This window comes from Seriola aureovittata, chromosome 19 (assembly GCF_021018895.1).
Source record: "Seriola aureovittata isolate HTS-2021-v1 ecotype China chromosome 19, ASM2101889v1, whole genome shotgun sequence".
Taxonomy (NCBI): domain Eukaryota; kingdom Metazoa; phylum Chordata; class Actinopteri; order Carangiformes; family Carangidae; genus Seriola; species Seriola aureovittata.
Genome location: NC_079382.1, coordinates 8,842,332 through 8,860,196, shown reverse-complemented (window position 1 = coordinate 8,860,196; position 17,865 = coordinate 8,842,332). Strand labels below are relative to the sequence as shown.

The 17,865-nt window shown below is 43.3% G+C and overlaps 1 protein-coding gene across 2 annotated transcripts in view; it reads left to right on the top strand.

Moving 5' to 3' along the window:
• Positions 1-17,865, top strand: part of ino80 (INO80 complex ATPase subunit) — a 37,140-nt gene that overhangs the window by 10,897 nt on the left and 8,378 nt on the right. For both annotated transcript variants that reach the window (XM_056405676.1, XM_056405675.1), the window contains exons 23-28: positions 274-341; positions 568-661; positions 1,439-1,655; positions 4,615-4,755; positions 5,531-5,756; positions 13,659-13,786. In XM_056405676.1, the coding sequence (XP_056261651.1) occupies positions 274-341; positions 568-661; positions 1,439-1,655; positions 4,615-4,755; positions 5,531-5,756; positions 13,659-13,786 (874 nt within the window). The remainder of the gene's footprint in view (positions 1-273; positions 342-567; positions 662-1,438; positions 1,656-4,614; positions 4,756-5,530; positions 5,757-13,658; positions 13,787-17,865) is intronic.

Here is a 17,865-nt window from a genome sequence, read left to right as displayed (position 1 = left end):
AATCCAATGTAAACAAGTAAAGCAAAATTTCCTCTTGTGTTGTTTTTAAATTAGTGTAAATTTGCTGTCAACTATATTTGTTTTCTCAGTAAATCTTTATATTTTTGAATTTCTGCTGATCTGGGACTCTCAAAGGGCTATTATCCCAGTTAGAGCTTTCACACAGAAATTTTGTGGGTTGGACTGGGATCAGTTTGTCATCCCACATTGAGTCGCTTGCTTTTTCTCACATTCAGTGGTGTAACCCTGTCTTTCTCTCTACATCCTCCTCAGATTACTTCAACTGCTGTTGTCTCCCTTCTCTCCAAATCACATCCAGCAGTCTCTCTTTCACAGAAAAGGTGAGCGCAGATCACGCTTTGATCCCAGACTTTATAGGACTCTTGATAGAACCGAGAGTGTGCTTTCATTTGACATTCAAACCTCGGTCTCACCCCAGTTTCCCTCTTCCTCCTTTAATGTTTTTGTCATTCCTTCCTCCACCAAGTTGTGTCCATCTTTTGTCTTTTTTTCTGTCGCTGCTCATTTTCATATTCTTCATTCTGTATCTTGTTTTTACTCTCCCAGGTGATGACAAAGGAAGTTGTTTCTCCTTCCTGCGCTTCATCGATGTGTCACCAGCTGAGATGTCCAACCTCATGCTGCAAGGCTCCTTAGTGAGGTGGGCTTCAAGTTTCCATGTTAAAATGTTTTTCTCTCTGTCTTTGTTTGGGAGAAGTAAAATAAGGTGGGATAGTGAGGAAAGAAAGAGTGAAGTGCAGCCAATGTCTCTTAGCAAGACACTAAACTCAGAGGTGCTGTTGACTGTAGTTGACTGTGCTCTGTCCTCACTGTATAGAACAGTGGTCACTAGTGGGCGGATGTATAACCTTTTAAAGGATTGAGAATTATTCAGTTTTGACAGTGAGTTTCTATTTTAACCTCTAGCCTTTAAGACACTGGTCATGTGACACTGCGACTTGAGTCAGTCGTCGAGATACACACACACACACACACACAGTGAGAGGCGACGTCAGAGAAATAAGTGTAGAAAGTGGGAGAGAAGAAGGAGAAGAGGATGTGTTAAAGTTGTGTTGAGATTGTTTATTATAAAAATGGTGAGGTGGAGAATGTTGGAGTTAATCGTGAAGAGGAAAAATGGAAAGTCAAGCTACACTTTTTATTTCATTTAGTAAAATTAAGCACTTAATTATAATTTTTCCAAAGCCATTTGTCATGTAGTTGTTACTTATTTCAGCCGTTATTGTCCTAGAAATTCTAAAAGAACATAAAGTTATTATTATATTATTATATAGAGAAAGTATTATTATCCTTGTATCATATTACATTATAACTAATGACGACCAACTTTACTCAGGACCTTTTAAACTAATCTCTTTGAAAGTTTTCTTAATAATTGTATTTTTCCTCTCCTGCCTCCTGCTATTCCCTTTCACAGATGGTTAGCCCTTTTTCTGTCCCTGAAAGCTGCGTACCGGCTCCACCACCAACGCCTGTTTGGCCTTGAAGAAGAGAGGCAAGAGGAAGCCAGAGACAGGGAGGGGGCCAGTGGGAGGTTAGAGCCCAGGATTAAGTGTCTGTCTCGCAAGGACCTGATTCTGTGGTTGAACAGACCCACCGCTTTCCCCAGCACGCACAACAGCCCTGTCCTCCAGGTAAGAAACACATAAGACACACTAACACTGCAATTTATGTACAAGAGACGCTTGAGTAGCCGTCTGTGGTACACACATCTGTGTGTGACAGATAGGTGAAACTCCAGTAGGGATGCGTGTGTCGCTGACGATGCTGAAATTTCCCCTAGAGCATCAGTCCGTGTTTGGCCACACAGCATGCCCTCTGCCCCAGGCTTTCTCTCCCTCCTCAGGGATCCAGTGTGGAACCTAATCCCTGTGTAGCCCTGTGACCCAGTAACACTGTCCTCCTCCTCTCTATATGTCTCCGGGGTCTGTGCACACCAGAGTCTGTCTGTACTTCTACTGTCAGACATGTAGGGGGAAAGCTCCAGGAATCATGAAACACATTTCAAGATTAAAAATAAGGATTTAAAGGACACTAAATGCCATGTCTACACTGACAGCATTTTCTGAAACGCTTTTAATTAGTCTTCCAGAAAAGATGCACTCCTATTTCTGCAAATGTGTCAAGTCACAGTAACTCTGGCACATCAACATTGAACCCCTATTTTAATATATTTAAATCACACTAATCTCCTGTGTTATGGCGTGATATGAAAACAGTTTGGCTTACAGCTCTTCCCTCAGTACCTCAGAGGCTGTAAGTCAGTGGGGATAAGGTAAATGTTAGCTTGTATACAGCATCATTGTTTTGGGAGACACTAAAAACCTGCAAAAGCGTTTTTGTAGCTTCTTGTAGCAGTCTTCGATGTCTGTCCATTTTCATGTCTCACAGGAGAAATGTAACACACCATCGTTCTTTTCAACTGCACTCAAATGCTTTCATATGTGTTGGATTCTGCAGCTGAGAACCACAGGGTTACGATGAGACAGCAGAGATTTCCTGCATTTTTTGTGTTATTTGGCAAATTGGTAATCTAATTGTTAGTGGGAAAGAGACGCTACGTAGCAGAGGTGCCAGTTCAAATATACACACAACCTCAAAAAAATGTGAACAGCTGCAGCTTGCAGATACTCTAGGTCCCTGCTCTAAGACTGTTTTAGTCACTCAGCTTAGCGAAAAAATCATTGAAAATACATCTCATCATAGTGTTCATCCAGCAAACAGCTTCCCATTTCCAGATATGTATCACATTACCATCCTCCACTAATTCTAACTTAACTTGCTGGGTGGAAAATACTGAAAATGCTGTCTGGGTAATTCCATCCCACTGTTCCTCTCTGGCCTCATCACAGGCAGCTGCCTCGCATCTTAGGTTCACCCCCCCGGAGCGGTTTAGGGAACGAAAGAGGAGAAAAATATAAGAATCAAGTTCAAATATGAAAGAGAAACGGAGAAACTTACAGACACCAACAGCTCTTTTGTGTACTGTATGACCATGCTGACCCTGGATTCACTCTTGAGCTTTTAGAAATTATTCATTCCCACTGTTTCCACTAACTTCTTTCAACTCCTCATTCTTCTTTTGAAGCTGCATGTAGCTGGCACACAGTGTCTCTCCTCTCGGCTTGGCTCATCTCTCTCTGGCTGGGTACTTGACAGTGTGGTCAGTACTGCCTTCAGCTTTCCTGCTGCTCCTGTAGAGGAACTGAGAGAACCAGGCAACTTGGAAAGCTCCTCAATGTGCCCTGAGTTTTACTCTTCTATCTGTGGGGCGCTGCTTCAAATGGCCTCTCTGTCTCTCTGTATCGAGTCTCTCCCTCAGTCCAATCCCAACATGAGACACGTCCATCAGTTTCATTATATTTGTAATATATACTTATTATAAATGACAATTTGAGATTTGTTATTCAGTATGTTTTTACCTTTTGTTTTTTACCTTTGTGTTTCTCGATCTTCTTTTCCTTCTCTTGCCATCCATCCATCCTGCATCTCAAAACTGCACACTCCACACTCTTACTGCCTCTTTAGCTCCCTCACAGCTGACAACTCAAACATTAAGCTGCATTCATCCCACTGTTTGCACAGTCAGCATAGTTTATAAATTTGATGTCTCGTCTGATACAGAATAACAATCAGATCAGACGCCATTCATAAACAATTTACTTCCTGTTTTTCCATAGAGGTTGAAACTTTCATGGCTCCATTTTGTAAGATCACATTTTTCCAGTGATATGCCAGTAGTGCTGGGCAGGCATTGGCTTCAGAAACAGCTATTTTTAATGTTGTTGCTTGTTTCGTTTGTTTTTTTTGGTCCATCAAATTCAGTTAAGTAGAGAAATGAATACCTGCTGACCAGCGATGGAGGTGAGAGAGAGGATGTTGATTTTTTTCTTTTTTTTTTTTTTTAATCTCTACCATTAGGTGGCACTGTGTTTCCATCACTGTCGTCATATCACACACAGCACACAGTAACATACACATAACGGTTAAATTGTCTTTTTGCACCTACCACTGTATAATACTTTACTTATTTATCATTATCAATTCAGCATCAACCTTTGCTCTAAATGTATGTCTTTTGAGTCACACCATGTCTTGCACAAATGTAAGATTACATGATGAGGCATCCAGTTTATCCTGTGACATATGCAACTAAAATCATATAAGCTGCATAATCGTACATTTTATGTAACATTTTAAGCATGTAGCTGAAATTTTACATAATATTTCAGGCATATCGCCAGTGAAACTTAAATAAACTGTCAGTGATGAATCCAGCAGTGATGCCCTCAGTAACCTCTGTGTGCTGCCTCTGTTTTGCAGCACTGTTTTTCACTTTTGCTGTTTATTTGTGTTACCTTTCCTATAATTTGAGGATAATATTTTCTTTTATCTTCACACACGAATCAAAGCAGGAGTCAGCTCAGCAGGAGGTGTCATTTTTTCTGAAATCACTGTCATTTGAAAACATTTCCACAGTCTGATATAATCACTGTGTTGGGCAGTTTTGGCATGAATGAATTGGAATTTTGAAACAGGATGGTAATATTCATTTATTTATTTATTTATTTTGTGTGTGTGTGTGTGTTTCAGGATCTGGTGTTCACAGCATTCAGGCCTGGCATAGTGGGGCACACAGACGTGAAAATCCACAGCAGAAATTCTGCCACTTCCATGCTGCGGCCCTGCCAGCCCACACTGCCACCAAAGTTCCTGCTCGCTGCCACGCCTAGGGTATGTATGTGTGTGTGTGTGTATGTGTGTGTATGTGTGTGAGTGGCAAGCAGCTTGAGAAAGGCACTCTTGCAAGTCCTCTCAATGTTTTTCTGCACAGTGTATGTGTGTGATGGCCTGTGTAAGATGGACGAGCATTTGGGTGGTCGTGGAAAGGGAAGAGGGAAGCACTGTGCACATTGCCTTTGTAGACTTTCAACAATGAGCAGCCCTTATCTGTGAAGTGTGTGTGTGCGTGTGTGTGTGTGTGTGTGTGTGTGTGTGTGTGTGTGTGTGTGTGTGTGTGTGTGTGTGTAACTGTGTGTGGTTGGGGTGTGAGGCTGACCACAGTGACTTCCAGCTGCATTTAAAACAAACAGAGCCTCCAGAAAAGGGCTTCTTGCTCAGGTAGTTCACCAGTTGTTAAAGCTTCCTCTTGCCCTCCTGCTTTACACACACAAACACACTCACTTATACACAGAACCCGCTGATTCAGTGAAACCAGTCTTCGTGCAGGGGTTTTCCCCTCTGTCTACAATATAGATCACAATGTGGGAAAGTTGTAAGTTTCTGTGGGTTTTTTTCGTTTTTTTTGCATTAATAATATCACTTGCGAAATCAAAGGAAAGATTTCCAATGACATGTAATGTGCCATAATGTTTTTATTGAAAAAACCTTCACATAAAAGCCTTCCCATGTCAACATATTTATCACGTTATTTTAAAATTCCCCTTCCATCTCCTGTTCACAATACTATCTTTTGTTTCAAACGTATCCTTTTTTTTTGGTTTCCTAGGTGACAGCAGTTCCCATGGAGCGTTATTGTGCCGACCGCGGTGCTGAGTACGAGTGGTGGGTGACTCGCAGTGGAGGGGGCACAATCTTCAAACAGTGTTTCCTCTACGGCTCCCCTGAACTTGCATCAGACTGGCGTGTGAGGGCCAATGCCTTTCACCCACAATGCCCTGGGGGTGTGATGGCCCTCTACCCTCGCCATGGATGGTCCTTCATTCAGATACCTGGTAAGAGGTGTGTGTGTGTGTGTGTGTGTGTGTGTGTGTGTGTGTGTGTGTGTGTGTGTGTGTGTGTGTGTGTGTGTGTGTGTGTGTGTGTGTGTGTGTGTGTGTGTGTGTGTGTGTAAACTGACTTCCTGCTGTAGCTTCCACAGCGGTCAGTCGGTCTGTAGCTCACAGTTTCTAACCTGATGCTACGTAGCTTAAGTGTAATAAATGAGCATCCACTAGTGAATGACTATCAGGACAGCCAATAAATTACTAGGTCCATTAGTGAATACCACAGTTTGTGAATCCGCAGCAACAGTCTGTGTTGCCGTGGGAAAAGATAGTGATGCTCACTAAAACCTCATATTTCGAAAATACAGATGATGCTGTCAACGAGTTTGGTCTAAATTCATTTATTATAGTATCATTTTTATCAAAGGATGGATAGCCAGTTTTGGGGTAAAGGGAGATGTTAAGGGCCCGTGGGAGAGTCCACAGAGGTTGGCCCAGGGTCAGCGGGGCAGAGCCGGCCACATCACCCTCCTCTGTCTCTGTCTGTCTGTCTGCCAAGCAGCCAAACCTCTTACAGTCAGCTGGAACTGCTGAGATAACGAGCTTCTACTGAAGTTCACTCACGTAAACACATACCGGTGATTTCCATCAAGGTGTGAATATATTATTGTATTTGTGTGTGCCTGTACGTGGGTGTACGTGTGTGCCTTGAAGCACTTTATCAGAAGAGCTTGGCTTGTTGAGTTAAGGGTCAGCTGGAGCAGAGTGGGAGCTGATTCACTGCCAGGATTCAAATGACTGATGGATGTCCAGGGTGAGAGAGGCCATTACAGTTTTACAGACAACACTTCCCTTCTCACTGACCCGCTCAGCCTTCCTACCTCTGATAAACTGTCTCTGTCATAGATTATGATGACGGCTCCCTTTTTTGTTTTGTGCGGTAACAGAGGTTCCCAGCACAGAAAATGGACATGCGTGTCCTTTTATACGTGTTCGATGAACTTGCGATATACACATTTTGTGGATCGTAGTATTTTAAGACACACTGTTGCTTATGTTATGCCTTTTCTTATCACCTCTTTTACCCCTAAATATGATATAAAATCCTTTAAATCCTTTAGACACACGCTCACAGATTTGCAGTATTGTAATACTTGATTTTTTCCCCCCTCCCTATCTGTGTGTACTTGTGCTTGTGAGAGTGTTTGTGTGTAAAGTGAGAAACAAAACAAGTATTTGTGTGTCTGTGTGAGAACGGTCTGAGAGCTCTTGTGAAGTTATACGGAGGCAGACAAAGCGAGGAAGTTTAGCTACTGGTCATTGTTCAAGTGCTTAGTTAGGTAACACTAATAGATGGTCCGTCTGTGTGTGTGTGTGTGTGTGTGTATGTGAGAGTGTGTACATGTGTGTGTCTGTGTACCATCGAGTCCATTCAGGGAACTGTGCAGTGCTCACACGGGGCCTGAGGTGTCTCTCGCCTCTCCCCTCACACACTCTCCCACGCTCGGCAACGCTGCCTCCCCTCGCACACAGACCGAGGACAAGCTTCACCTCCATCTCTGCCGCTAACAGACAGGGCTGCGCACTGATCCTAAATCAGTATCTGGCTTCAGCCTCTTACTCCGTCTGGTCTCCCACTTCTTTCTCAGCCTCAGTAGGAAGGAAGTGACCCAACACTCCGGCACCCGTCCTCCGCTGAACACATTGTTGCCACATCAAGGCCCAGATATGTACAGTAGCCCAGCTGAAGTTTCCCACCCTCCCTCTCCTCCGCACTCCCAGCCCCACACCTTTAGAACAAATGGCAGAGCTGAATAACTGTTTGTTTTGAGCGCCATGGCGTGAGTACGGCTGCCCACTGATATCGATGGAGGAATCTAATCAGAGGACTTATTAGGAATCAGGCCACAGAGGAGGAAAAAACAATTGAGGGAGCAACGTCTTGGGCCTCAGATTTTTTTTTAATTTTTGATGTTATTGTGATGGTAGAATTTCACTGAAGCAAAGCCATTGTTCATTCAAAGAGAGTTAAATTATCTTAATAATATTAATATTGATGTTGTGATACTCCCACATTTTTTTCACGACCCCATCAGAGAAAGCAAGGTGAGAGCAGGGTACTATCAGCCAGGTCAAGTAAAGTCAGTTTATGTAGCACATTTCATATGGCAGGCGTAAGCTCAATGTGCTGAAAGAGCGGTACCCGTGCAGTTACCCAGTCTGAGCCACCAGGACACGACAGGAGAAAAAGCTTTTTGACTGTAATAACAGAAACGTTTCTGTCTTGTTTTTTTTTGCTAAATTGTAGCAGTTCTGTGGTCACCTCTCTTTCATTCTCCACAAACTCCACATAAAGCTACAGTTAGGTCTCTTTATAGTCAAACAGGGAATGCTTTCACACGCAGAGATGTTGTGTCAGGTTAAAAATCAGTTTGAAAGGAAATAGTTTTGAACTTGCATGCTGTAGGATTATTTGCAGAACATTCCAGTGTCACAGACATAACCCTCCTCGCTGTCTGTGTGGCCCCTGTGTCGTTTACAATAATTAGAAGGAACCGTCCCACAAAATGACGGCCTTCTCACTATAGCGCCGATTCTTGCCTCTTTTTCTAGCTTCATTGTGAGCTGGGAATTGACTGTCAGCGCTGCGGAGAGTGTGAAGGAAATGGTAAAGAACTTGCTATTTATGCGAGTCTTGTGCAACTCATTTGATTGCGTGTCAGTGTTTGTGTGTTTGTGTATCAATCTGACTCTGAGAGAGGGAGAGAGAAGCCGGTCAGGTCTGGCTCAACAGCCCACATCAGGCTGTGGGAAATACAGTCCCCTTTTCCTGTCCCTTCAAAGAAACTCTGCTCTCCAGCAAAATGGCAGGAAGCTTCCCCGGCCCTCTGATAGACAGGCACAAAACAACACAGACAGCCAGCCTCACCACATCACCGTCTGACTCTGCCCTTCTCTATCTGCATTAAACTGGCACCGGTAACTGTCTGCGGAATGCAGCCTTTTTTTTTTTTTCTTTTGCCAGCAAAGAAAAAACATAACAAAACATTCAGCCAAGTGTGTAAAGGGACACAGATGTTTTGATTTCCTATCCCAATTTATGGCTTCGAGTGTGTCCACAAGAAGGAAAAATAGTGTTCAGTGATATCTAAGAAACTCAAGTCTTAAAGTAGACTGAAGGGGGAGACATTAGCCACATTATAGCCCTATGCTCTTTGAACATGGAAGCCAAGTAATATCCAACTCACTGTATCTCTTAGCCAGCTAGCTTTCATCTGTGGTGTGTATTGAGTCAGTGCTGGCCGAGGGTAACTAGCTGTAATCTATCTTAATGACAGAGTTCACAGTGGGTCGCTGTGGTGTGGTGAGGTTCCCCCACGAAACTCAGAGTGCGCATCAGACTGTCTGTCTCTTCCCCTGCTTAACGACTCCTCGGGAACCGGGAGAAGTGCTGCTGTTGCATGTTTGAGGGGAGACAGTGATGTACGTGCAAAAACATGTTCCATATATACATACATAAACGCGGCCCATCATTCACTTCCAGTCGCACGCAGTCACGCAGACACATTTTTGAGGCTCTCTGGAATGTATGTTAGTAATTTGGCTCCCCTCCAGAACACCGCAGTGGAGAGACTGCGTCCTAGATGCAGACAGATTTGGGTGTAGCATCTGTAAGACTTCACCAAGCCCTAACAAGAAGCTAAAATCCACTTCTCTCGCAGCTCCCAAAACCTCCCGCTGGCATCTGGCTCTTAGCTATCCTGATGCTGTCGCTGCGAGAAAATTAAGTTTAAGTCTGATCTTTGTCAATACGTGCAGAAGCAGCAAAGTAGTGTCAGGCTAATATTTCCATCATCAGCAGTGCTGAACAAGTGTTGCCCATTGACTTATTGATTGCACAGTGTAATGTATCATTATACAGTGAGGGGCCGATGCTCGGTTCGATTGTTGAGTCGACCTGTTCTCTGGCCCCCCATCTGTCTCTCTTTCTCACATAACCATCCATCCATCTTCTTTCATCAGCTCTTGATGTTTTTTTGTTTTTTTTCCACTCTGCAATCTTGCTGCTGTATATCTCATCTTTTTCAATTGCATCTGGCCCACTACCCTCCCTGTTGATGGCGGCTCAGCACTTTGGCTTTGGCAGCAGTAGAGGGGAAGGGGACAGGACAGGACAGGACAGAAGATTGTAGTGGCGTATTAATGAAATTAGCGCCATAGTTGGTTTGGGAGTATCAGGCGCCAGGCAGCAGGGCTGGGCCAGGGTTAATTAGCTGGCAGCAGGCCTCTAATTGGGTCAGGACCGTGTCAGGCCCCTGGCTCTGGCCCTACAGGGATTGGATTACACTGTCGGGGGACAGACAGTAGGGGGAGGGAGGGAGGGGTGTGTATGGGGAAGTGAGGGGGGCGAGGTTGTAGTAGTAGAGGAGAGAAGAGAAGGACAGAGAGGGAGCTGGAGGGTGCAGTGGATGTGGTAGAAAGGGTTAGAGAGGAGGGACAGGGGAGTGTGGTCTAATCTGCCAGCAGGAGGTGAGGATAGGAGGAGACGGGGAGGGCTCGCTGGGTGAATACCGCTGTTAGACTGGATTGGATTGAAGCGTTGGGGGGGGGGGGGAGACTGTGAAAGGGGGGCAGGGCAGGTGGTGAAGCTTGATATGTGTATCCATAGCAACGACAGAGTGGTGTGACACCACATGGGATTTGCTTGTGTTTTTGGGGTGTGGTCTTAATGCAATCCTTGTCAGTCCATGATTATAAAGTTGTTTTGTGTCCATTTGAGTGCATTTCAGTCCAGATTCTTATTTTGCTGCTCATGTATTCAGAAGGAAATCTGTCATCCAAAAATGTCCTGCTGTTTGGTTTTTGTCTGAGATGATTTGAGGCTCCTTTTGTTTTCCCCTCCGCTACATAATAATGCTGTTACGATGCGAACAAATTTCAACTGAATCTCAACTGAACAAATCTCCATGGCTGATTCATTTAAAACAACACAAGAGTTAGATGTATAGACATATCCATTAGAATCCATCTAAACCCTCCATAATGTATGCTACATGTATAGTTACTACATCCAGTTACTCACATTTAAGACCAATGGTCCTGTGTTTTGCTGCTGCCACATGAAGCTTATAATGTAAGCCATAAGTGTTATGTTGGAATGAGACAGACCACCAAAGCCCTCCCAAATCACTATTATTCATTCTCCTGGCTTCACTTTATAGGGTAGGCAGCAATATTTAGAAATAGGGATTTTCTGTATGCAGCAATAAATGTTTTGAACTCGGCCACCTCTCTCTGTCAGCCACATCGCTGGGCTTCAGGGAGTGAGGGTAGTTACAGGGGTGGGATTCTTTTTTTTTTTTTTTTCAAACAATATCGCTGTTTCTGTTGGACATCTGTTTCCCTGCCTTCCTTTGATTATTTAGCATATTTTTTTACACTGATAATTTCCCTGTAGGTTGAATGCCACTGAGATTCAAATAGGTTAGTGATCAGATGCCCTCAGCTAGTACACAAAGATCAAAACATACTAAATGTCATCAGGAGAGTGGCTTTGTTAAGGAGAGGAACAGCTCCCCTTCATAATCTGACATAAACAAAGTGATTACCCTGACTGACACGTCTCCTCATACAAAATAATAGTATCCAACTGCTTAATATGGGATTTTCAGATTTACAGTTTATGCCCTTCAAGAATTATTTAAATACATACAGTATTTAGTCCTGTTAGGCCACAGAAATCCTCAGATAGGAGCCTTAACCCATCTTCAAACAGGACATTGGAGTCTATAGGCTTAAATATAATCTGCTAAACAGAAACAGATTGGTGGCAGGGGTTGAGCATTATTGCCTTATATGAGCATTTGCATTTTTGCCAAGTGGTGGTTTGCATCTGGGTGGTTGTCAGTGCGGCCCACAGCACTGGTTGGTGCCCTTGACTGAGCAGCGGCCCTGGTTAGACTGGCACCTGCGGTGAGGAGGCCCCGTCTGATCAAAACCACAACATCACCGCCGCCGCCACCATGCTAATACTGCCTCAGTGTAGCCGGAGCCACCACAGACCCCCTTCACTCTCCGTCTGTCCCTCTCTGTCTGGACCTTTTTCTCTCGTGCACACGTCTAATCCTCTGCGTGTATCGCTCTTTTCCTCCTTTTACTTTTCAATCCATCCGCTTCTTGACGCCAAGGGCAATTATAGGCCTTTGATGGTGGGACACAGTTTTTCTATCTCGGGGCTTTCTGGTCTTGTGGTGCACACCCAACTGAGCCACAGCAATGTTTAACAACTTTGTACCTCCCAATAAATCTGAAGTCATATCTTTAGTTTATTGTCTCTTGCTATTATTCTATTATGACTATCTTTTATTATCCTCCTTTCTCGGCCTTTTACCGCCATTCTTCGTACTTCTGCCTTTTTCTCCATCTCTTTTCCTTCATTTGGAGAACGTAACAAGGAAGCTGAACAGTCATGAAAAGCATATATACTTTGCCCGCAACACACCAGCTGTCTAGTGGAAAACCAAACAAGTGAAATCAAAGACGTATAAATATAACTCTGATTCAAAACTTATCATGTCAACACTTTCTCATGAGCTCAAGGTCTGTGTATTCGACAGGCTGACACCACTTCACAGTGACCTGAAGGTGAGGTTTCCAATATCTCCCCAGAGTGTTTCCCTTGTTCATCTGTTCTATTAGTTCCTCTTTAACACCTCTACAGGGCCTGACCTTTTTCGGGGGGCTATACTAAAGGGTCACGGGTCAGGGTTCAGCCCAAGTACTCATTAGCATAGAATGCTACTGGTTGAAAGTCAAGTGAGATCCAACTGGTTTTGCTGCGTCATGGAGCAGCATCTTTGATTGTCTTTAAGAAGAAGTTTTATACTGGTGTTTGACAGATGTTGGCACATGTGTATTGTTACAGCTTCAGTTTAAATGATGTGACCTCATGTTTTGGATTAAAGGAATGGGATTTTAACATCGTTGGTTACATTACATTGACCAAACAAGGAAAAAAGACTTAAATATTTATAAGCCCAGGTTTTCACTATACAAAAGAGGCATGGGAACAAGTGTCCAACTCAAGCGCAAGGCGGCCGAGCCTGACTCTCCCATAGGGACTCTCTTGTAACCCTGGCCCGACCCTGTCATCCGACCCTGGACCTGGCCTTAGGTTCTCCCCACTCAGGGTCACGACCCCTTGGTCAAACACCATAGTGTGCCTGTCACTGGGTCGATGGCAGCCCCGGCCCTTTCCTCATTGTGCCATTGTGCCAGATGACGTTAATTCCTCATCAGCTGGACACGGATGGAACCACTTCAACAGCAGACCCAGGGTCAGATTGCTCCCCATTTGCCCTCCGTGGTCAATCATTTGAAGGCCGCAGAACACCTGACGTGGTGTTAGAAGTTACGTGACCAAGACCAACTGCCAGGCCTATTTGTTCATCTTTTGTGCCATTGTGTGAAATGGAGTGTAAATCACTTTTTCTCACAGTTTCTCTCTCTCTCTTGTTCTCTCTCTATCTCTCTCATTCATTCTCTCTCAGCAGTCCAGTCAATAAGGGCACATGCTCTATTTAGATTTAGAAGGATTAATCCCCAGGCTGAATACAGAGTCTAATTGAAGACTTGTATTGATTAGGAAAGTAGTTAATAACCTTTGAATTGAATGGGCTGCTTTTCTGTTTTTACCTTGTGAGCTTGTGTTTGTGTGTTTGTTTGTGTGTGTGTGTGTGCAGGAACCACCAGAGAGGGGGTGTGGCTGGTGTGAGCCCATGGCTAGATGATCTAGTTAAATTGTGTGCTGGACATTCTGACTGTGTAAAATGAGTGTTCAGTTGAAGCACCAGTCTCTCACTATCCAGGATGTTCTGAGCTTTCACTTCTTTGTCTCTCTCTCTCTTTCAGATAAGGAAAGTCTGATCACAGAGAGTGGCAAGCTCCACACCTTGGATATCCTGTTGAGTCGGCTAAAGGCACAGGAGCACAGAGTCCTCATCTACTCCCAAATGACGCGCATGATAGACCTACTGGAGGTATAAACACGTGTGCACACACACACACACACACACACTGCACAGTTTAACGTTGTAAGGTTTTTTTTTTGTTTTGTTTTTTTTTACCATTAACCCTTCAGTCACTTAATTTTGTTTTAATTTTACCATAAGGTACAATGAAGTCACATGTGGTGCACACATATGAACTCATGCATTTACCAACCACCAAGAAATATTATAAAAATGCCCAAGCTGCTTCTCAGAAAACACACCTCTAATGTGTCATCTGCATATATCCGTGTTGTTCCAAGCAAGTTGTTTAACTGGTTCACTTCCACTGGCGAAGTATTGAGCTCCTCTAATCAGCCTGCCTGTCCCTCGTTAGTGCACTCATTAGACGGCTAATTAACAGGTCAGGGCTAATTAGCGGGGTCTCATCTGCAGGGGAGGCAGCCAGATGGGAGGGATGGCTGGAAGGAGTGAGGAGAGGGGAAAGGTGGAGGGAAGAGGGGGGAGATAGGAGTGGCAAGGGCCTTGGGGTTAGAGGAGAAACAAATAAAACAGGAAGACAAAGGTAGATGAGGGGATGAAAGATGGAACCAAATGAAGAAAGATCAACAAAAAAATTATTATTTTTTTTTCTATATTTAACTCAATGCCAGAAATGAATTCCCAGTAAAATGCGTGGATGGGCACAGAGTCAGAAGACCTCTACACCACACTTTCTCTGTGTTTACACTTCTTGGTTAGCTCTAATCTGATTTGAAGTCAGCAGCCACCAGGGCTGAAGTTTAAATAAGGTCCAAGGTGTAAACTTTGCATCACTGCTCTCTCCATTGGAAAATAATAGTGCAAAGCAATTCTGCAGGTGATCATGTGTCTACAGCCTCAGTGCAGCACTCTATTGTTGCTTCCATATTTGTTGCAAACATCACTATGGAGCCAAAAGCCTCTGGCATGAAGTCATTGGGAATTCCTTCCCCATTCACACAGCACAGTGCTGTGTTTCCACAGCCAAATCTTTTGATGGCAGATGGACCCAACCCAGGTGGTTAAGGACTGTCTTCCTGTGTGTCTGGAACACAGCGGGAATGCCTTGTGTTTTAAGGCCAAAGGAAAACAGCAATGGTGAGAATGCTCGAGATGGTGCAGATAAAGCAGGCTAGCCTTTCTGTGTTTATGTTCTTCTTACTGGCTGTTCCACCTTTAGTCGTCCCTCAAAGCTATGATTTCCTGTTCTAATGGGGTGATATTACAGTTCCTTGTTTGTAAGTGACCTCATACAGTAAATGGGGGCTGTGACAGCATCTCCTCTACTAATGGGTTAAAGACACCCACAAATGAAATCATGTACTGTATTCGCCCAATCTGGCTTCAGTTTTCCTCGACTGTATTATCTCGCTCATTGGTCGGGGGATAAAAATTCTGCAGATGGAGTTGATTTCCTGAACATGAGACTGTGACTAAGAGAAAGAGCAAAGCAGAGGCTGATGCTAATCTCTGTCATTAGAGTCATTGTTTTCGTCGCCGGTCGGCTGCCGGTTCTTTCGGTGACATCACATCATTGGGGTGATGGATCGTCGAGATCCGGGTGGCCCGAAGAAAAAAAACATTGCTGGCTTTCTCCAGTAGCAGCCGATTGTAGAGCAGGACCATCAAGTCATTGCCGTGCTGCTTAAGTTTTGTGTCTGTGGCTGCTTAGACGGCACTTTACTGTACTGCAAGTCTGTGGCTTAGATTACATCTCTGATTAAATTTATCCATCACTTCCTATTTTCATTATTAACCAACATAAAGTGGGATACAGTGACCCATTAAGCGATACAAAGCATGGATTTAATTTAGATTATTGTATGATACATTCTAACTATTTCATTATATACTTCTGCTCTGCTGTGATTGTAAATACAATAGAAAAGGGATCGTGAGTCATTGAGTTTTATTTATTGCAGGTGTCAATTGTGAGGCTCTGATGGACGGATAGTAATGCAGCTTTTTCCAAGCTTCTATCATGGCTGACGTTCATACAATTATCTGAACTGTGCCTTATAAAGCATTCAGTTCATAAAAAAGACCTTAGAAAGCATGAGAGAGTCTAAGATTTAATTCACAAAACTCACATGTATTTTCTCCTGCATGTAGTTTTTTTTCTTTTTCTTTTTTTTTTCTTGTTTTGTCCATCTATCAAAAAAAGCTGCAAATATCAACATTTAGTTTTGCTTGAGAATGGCTGACTAATCAATTAATTAACTAATTGTGGGAGCTCTCAAAAGAAATCATTATTTTTAATTAGTTCATCCATCCATCCATTGTGCTGCTTATCCAGGTCCTCTTCAAATTGATTAATTAAATATCTCGTTAGGAATTATTGTTAGGCTGTATACTGCTGGGAAACACAAAACGTGATTATAATAATAAATAATACTAGGCTGTATTATCTTGCTGGTTTTCCTTCATACTTTTCATACTCTGATGAGTATTAGGGTGAAACAGGTGGTCTTTAAAAGTCTTAAATTTAACAGAATCTCTGTAGATGTCATTAGCAGCAGAAATACAGGTATCACCTTTAGTATTCCACACATTCTTCGTCTATGTTACCCACAATGCAACCTCACTGCTGACAGTTCATTCTGAAATTTGGCTGGAAGAATACATTTTTACTGTATGTATTAATGACATACGGGTGTGAATTCCAATTCTACTTTAACAAAGACTTCTGTTACAGTGTTGGCAATCCACGCTGTTCACCAGCTGTAAATGTATTTATAGTGTCGGTACTTCATGTTCTTTTCTTTGCTTTTGTCGGGATGAGAACAGACTGTGACCACACACACTGTGTTAACAACCCAAGAACTACACACTGACCACGCACTTCTTAGATTTTTTTCCTTCGCTTTGGGGACTTTTTAGTGTTTGAGAAGTTGAGAGCAACCTGGCTGTCCCCTTTTTGTTTGTTCTGAGAGATTGTTGTCAGGCACATCCAAGTGCCAACTCCAAAAACTTAAAGCAAAAATGCAATTTGAGCAGAGACAGAAATATTACACAGGAAACGGGACATTTCATCATGCTTTTAAACAAATCCCTGCTCTCCTATATATTTCTCCTCCCATACATCACTTCGGCTGGCTTGTCAGATACCACACCCATAGAGATTTGATTTTACTAAATGTGATCTATAATAGGCTGTTGACAGTTATTTAAACAAGATTAACATTTTGGCCAGTTAAAGGTTGACGTGAGCTACACCTTGATGTAAAACATTTGCAATGGAACACATTACAAATTCAGTGACAAACTGCAGAAGTATAGCAGTGTCACTTATGATTAACTCTAACTCCAGCAAAATATAGAAAAAATAGCCAGCTGTTGAGGTATAGATTTCAGCATGTAAAGTCCATCGCACACAACACTGGTGCAAGCTATACCAAGCTTTAAAACGTCACAGTGAGAGGTCTTGTGATCTCTTTCTAAAACTTTGATTCTGATGACTTAGATGTACATTAAGAAAGCTGAGTAGGGCTTTTTTGTAAGAGCAAGAGTATCTGCAACATCCTGCTGGCAAGATATCAAAACCCATTTCAACAATGTTAGCAGCATCTTGGTGAACACTGGGGATAATGTTCCTTAATGTAGTGTTCACTCTGAGCAGATGGAGCTGCTGGGAGCAGAGCCAGACACACGCACGGAGGAGGGCAGGCCCTGTCGGGACTGAGGCCCTGGGTGTCATGGCAGGGGCTTGGGGAGGTCACTGAAAACATAGTGTCAAATCATTGATATCATTGGTAATGATTGTGTGAGGTGCGATGTGATGTGTACCAGTAATTGTGACTGCTTCATCGGTTGAGAGTCACTGACATGTTTCAGGCAGGAGGTCGGAGGTTCAGGGCAGAGCTTAAAGAGAGATCAACATGTCACCTCATCAACTGCTGTTGCTCTGCCCCCCTTGCACTGAAGAACCCCTCCCATTAGACCTAACCCACACACACACACACAAACACACACACACACACACACAGAAAATCTTAGCAGACTTTGGGGGGATAGAATAACAATTTCTGCATTTCTCAATGTCTCTCTGGGCTGGGATTAAGGTTTCAACTCCAGCAAATTCGCATAAA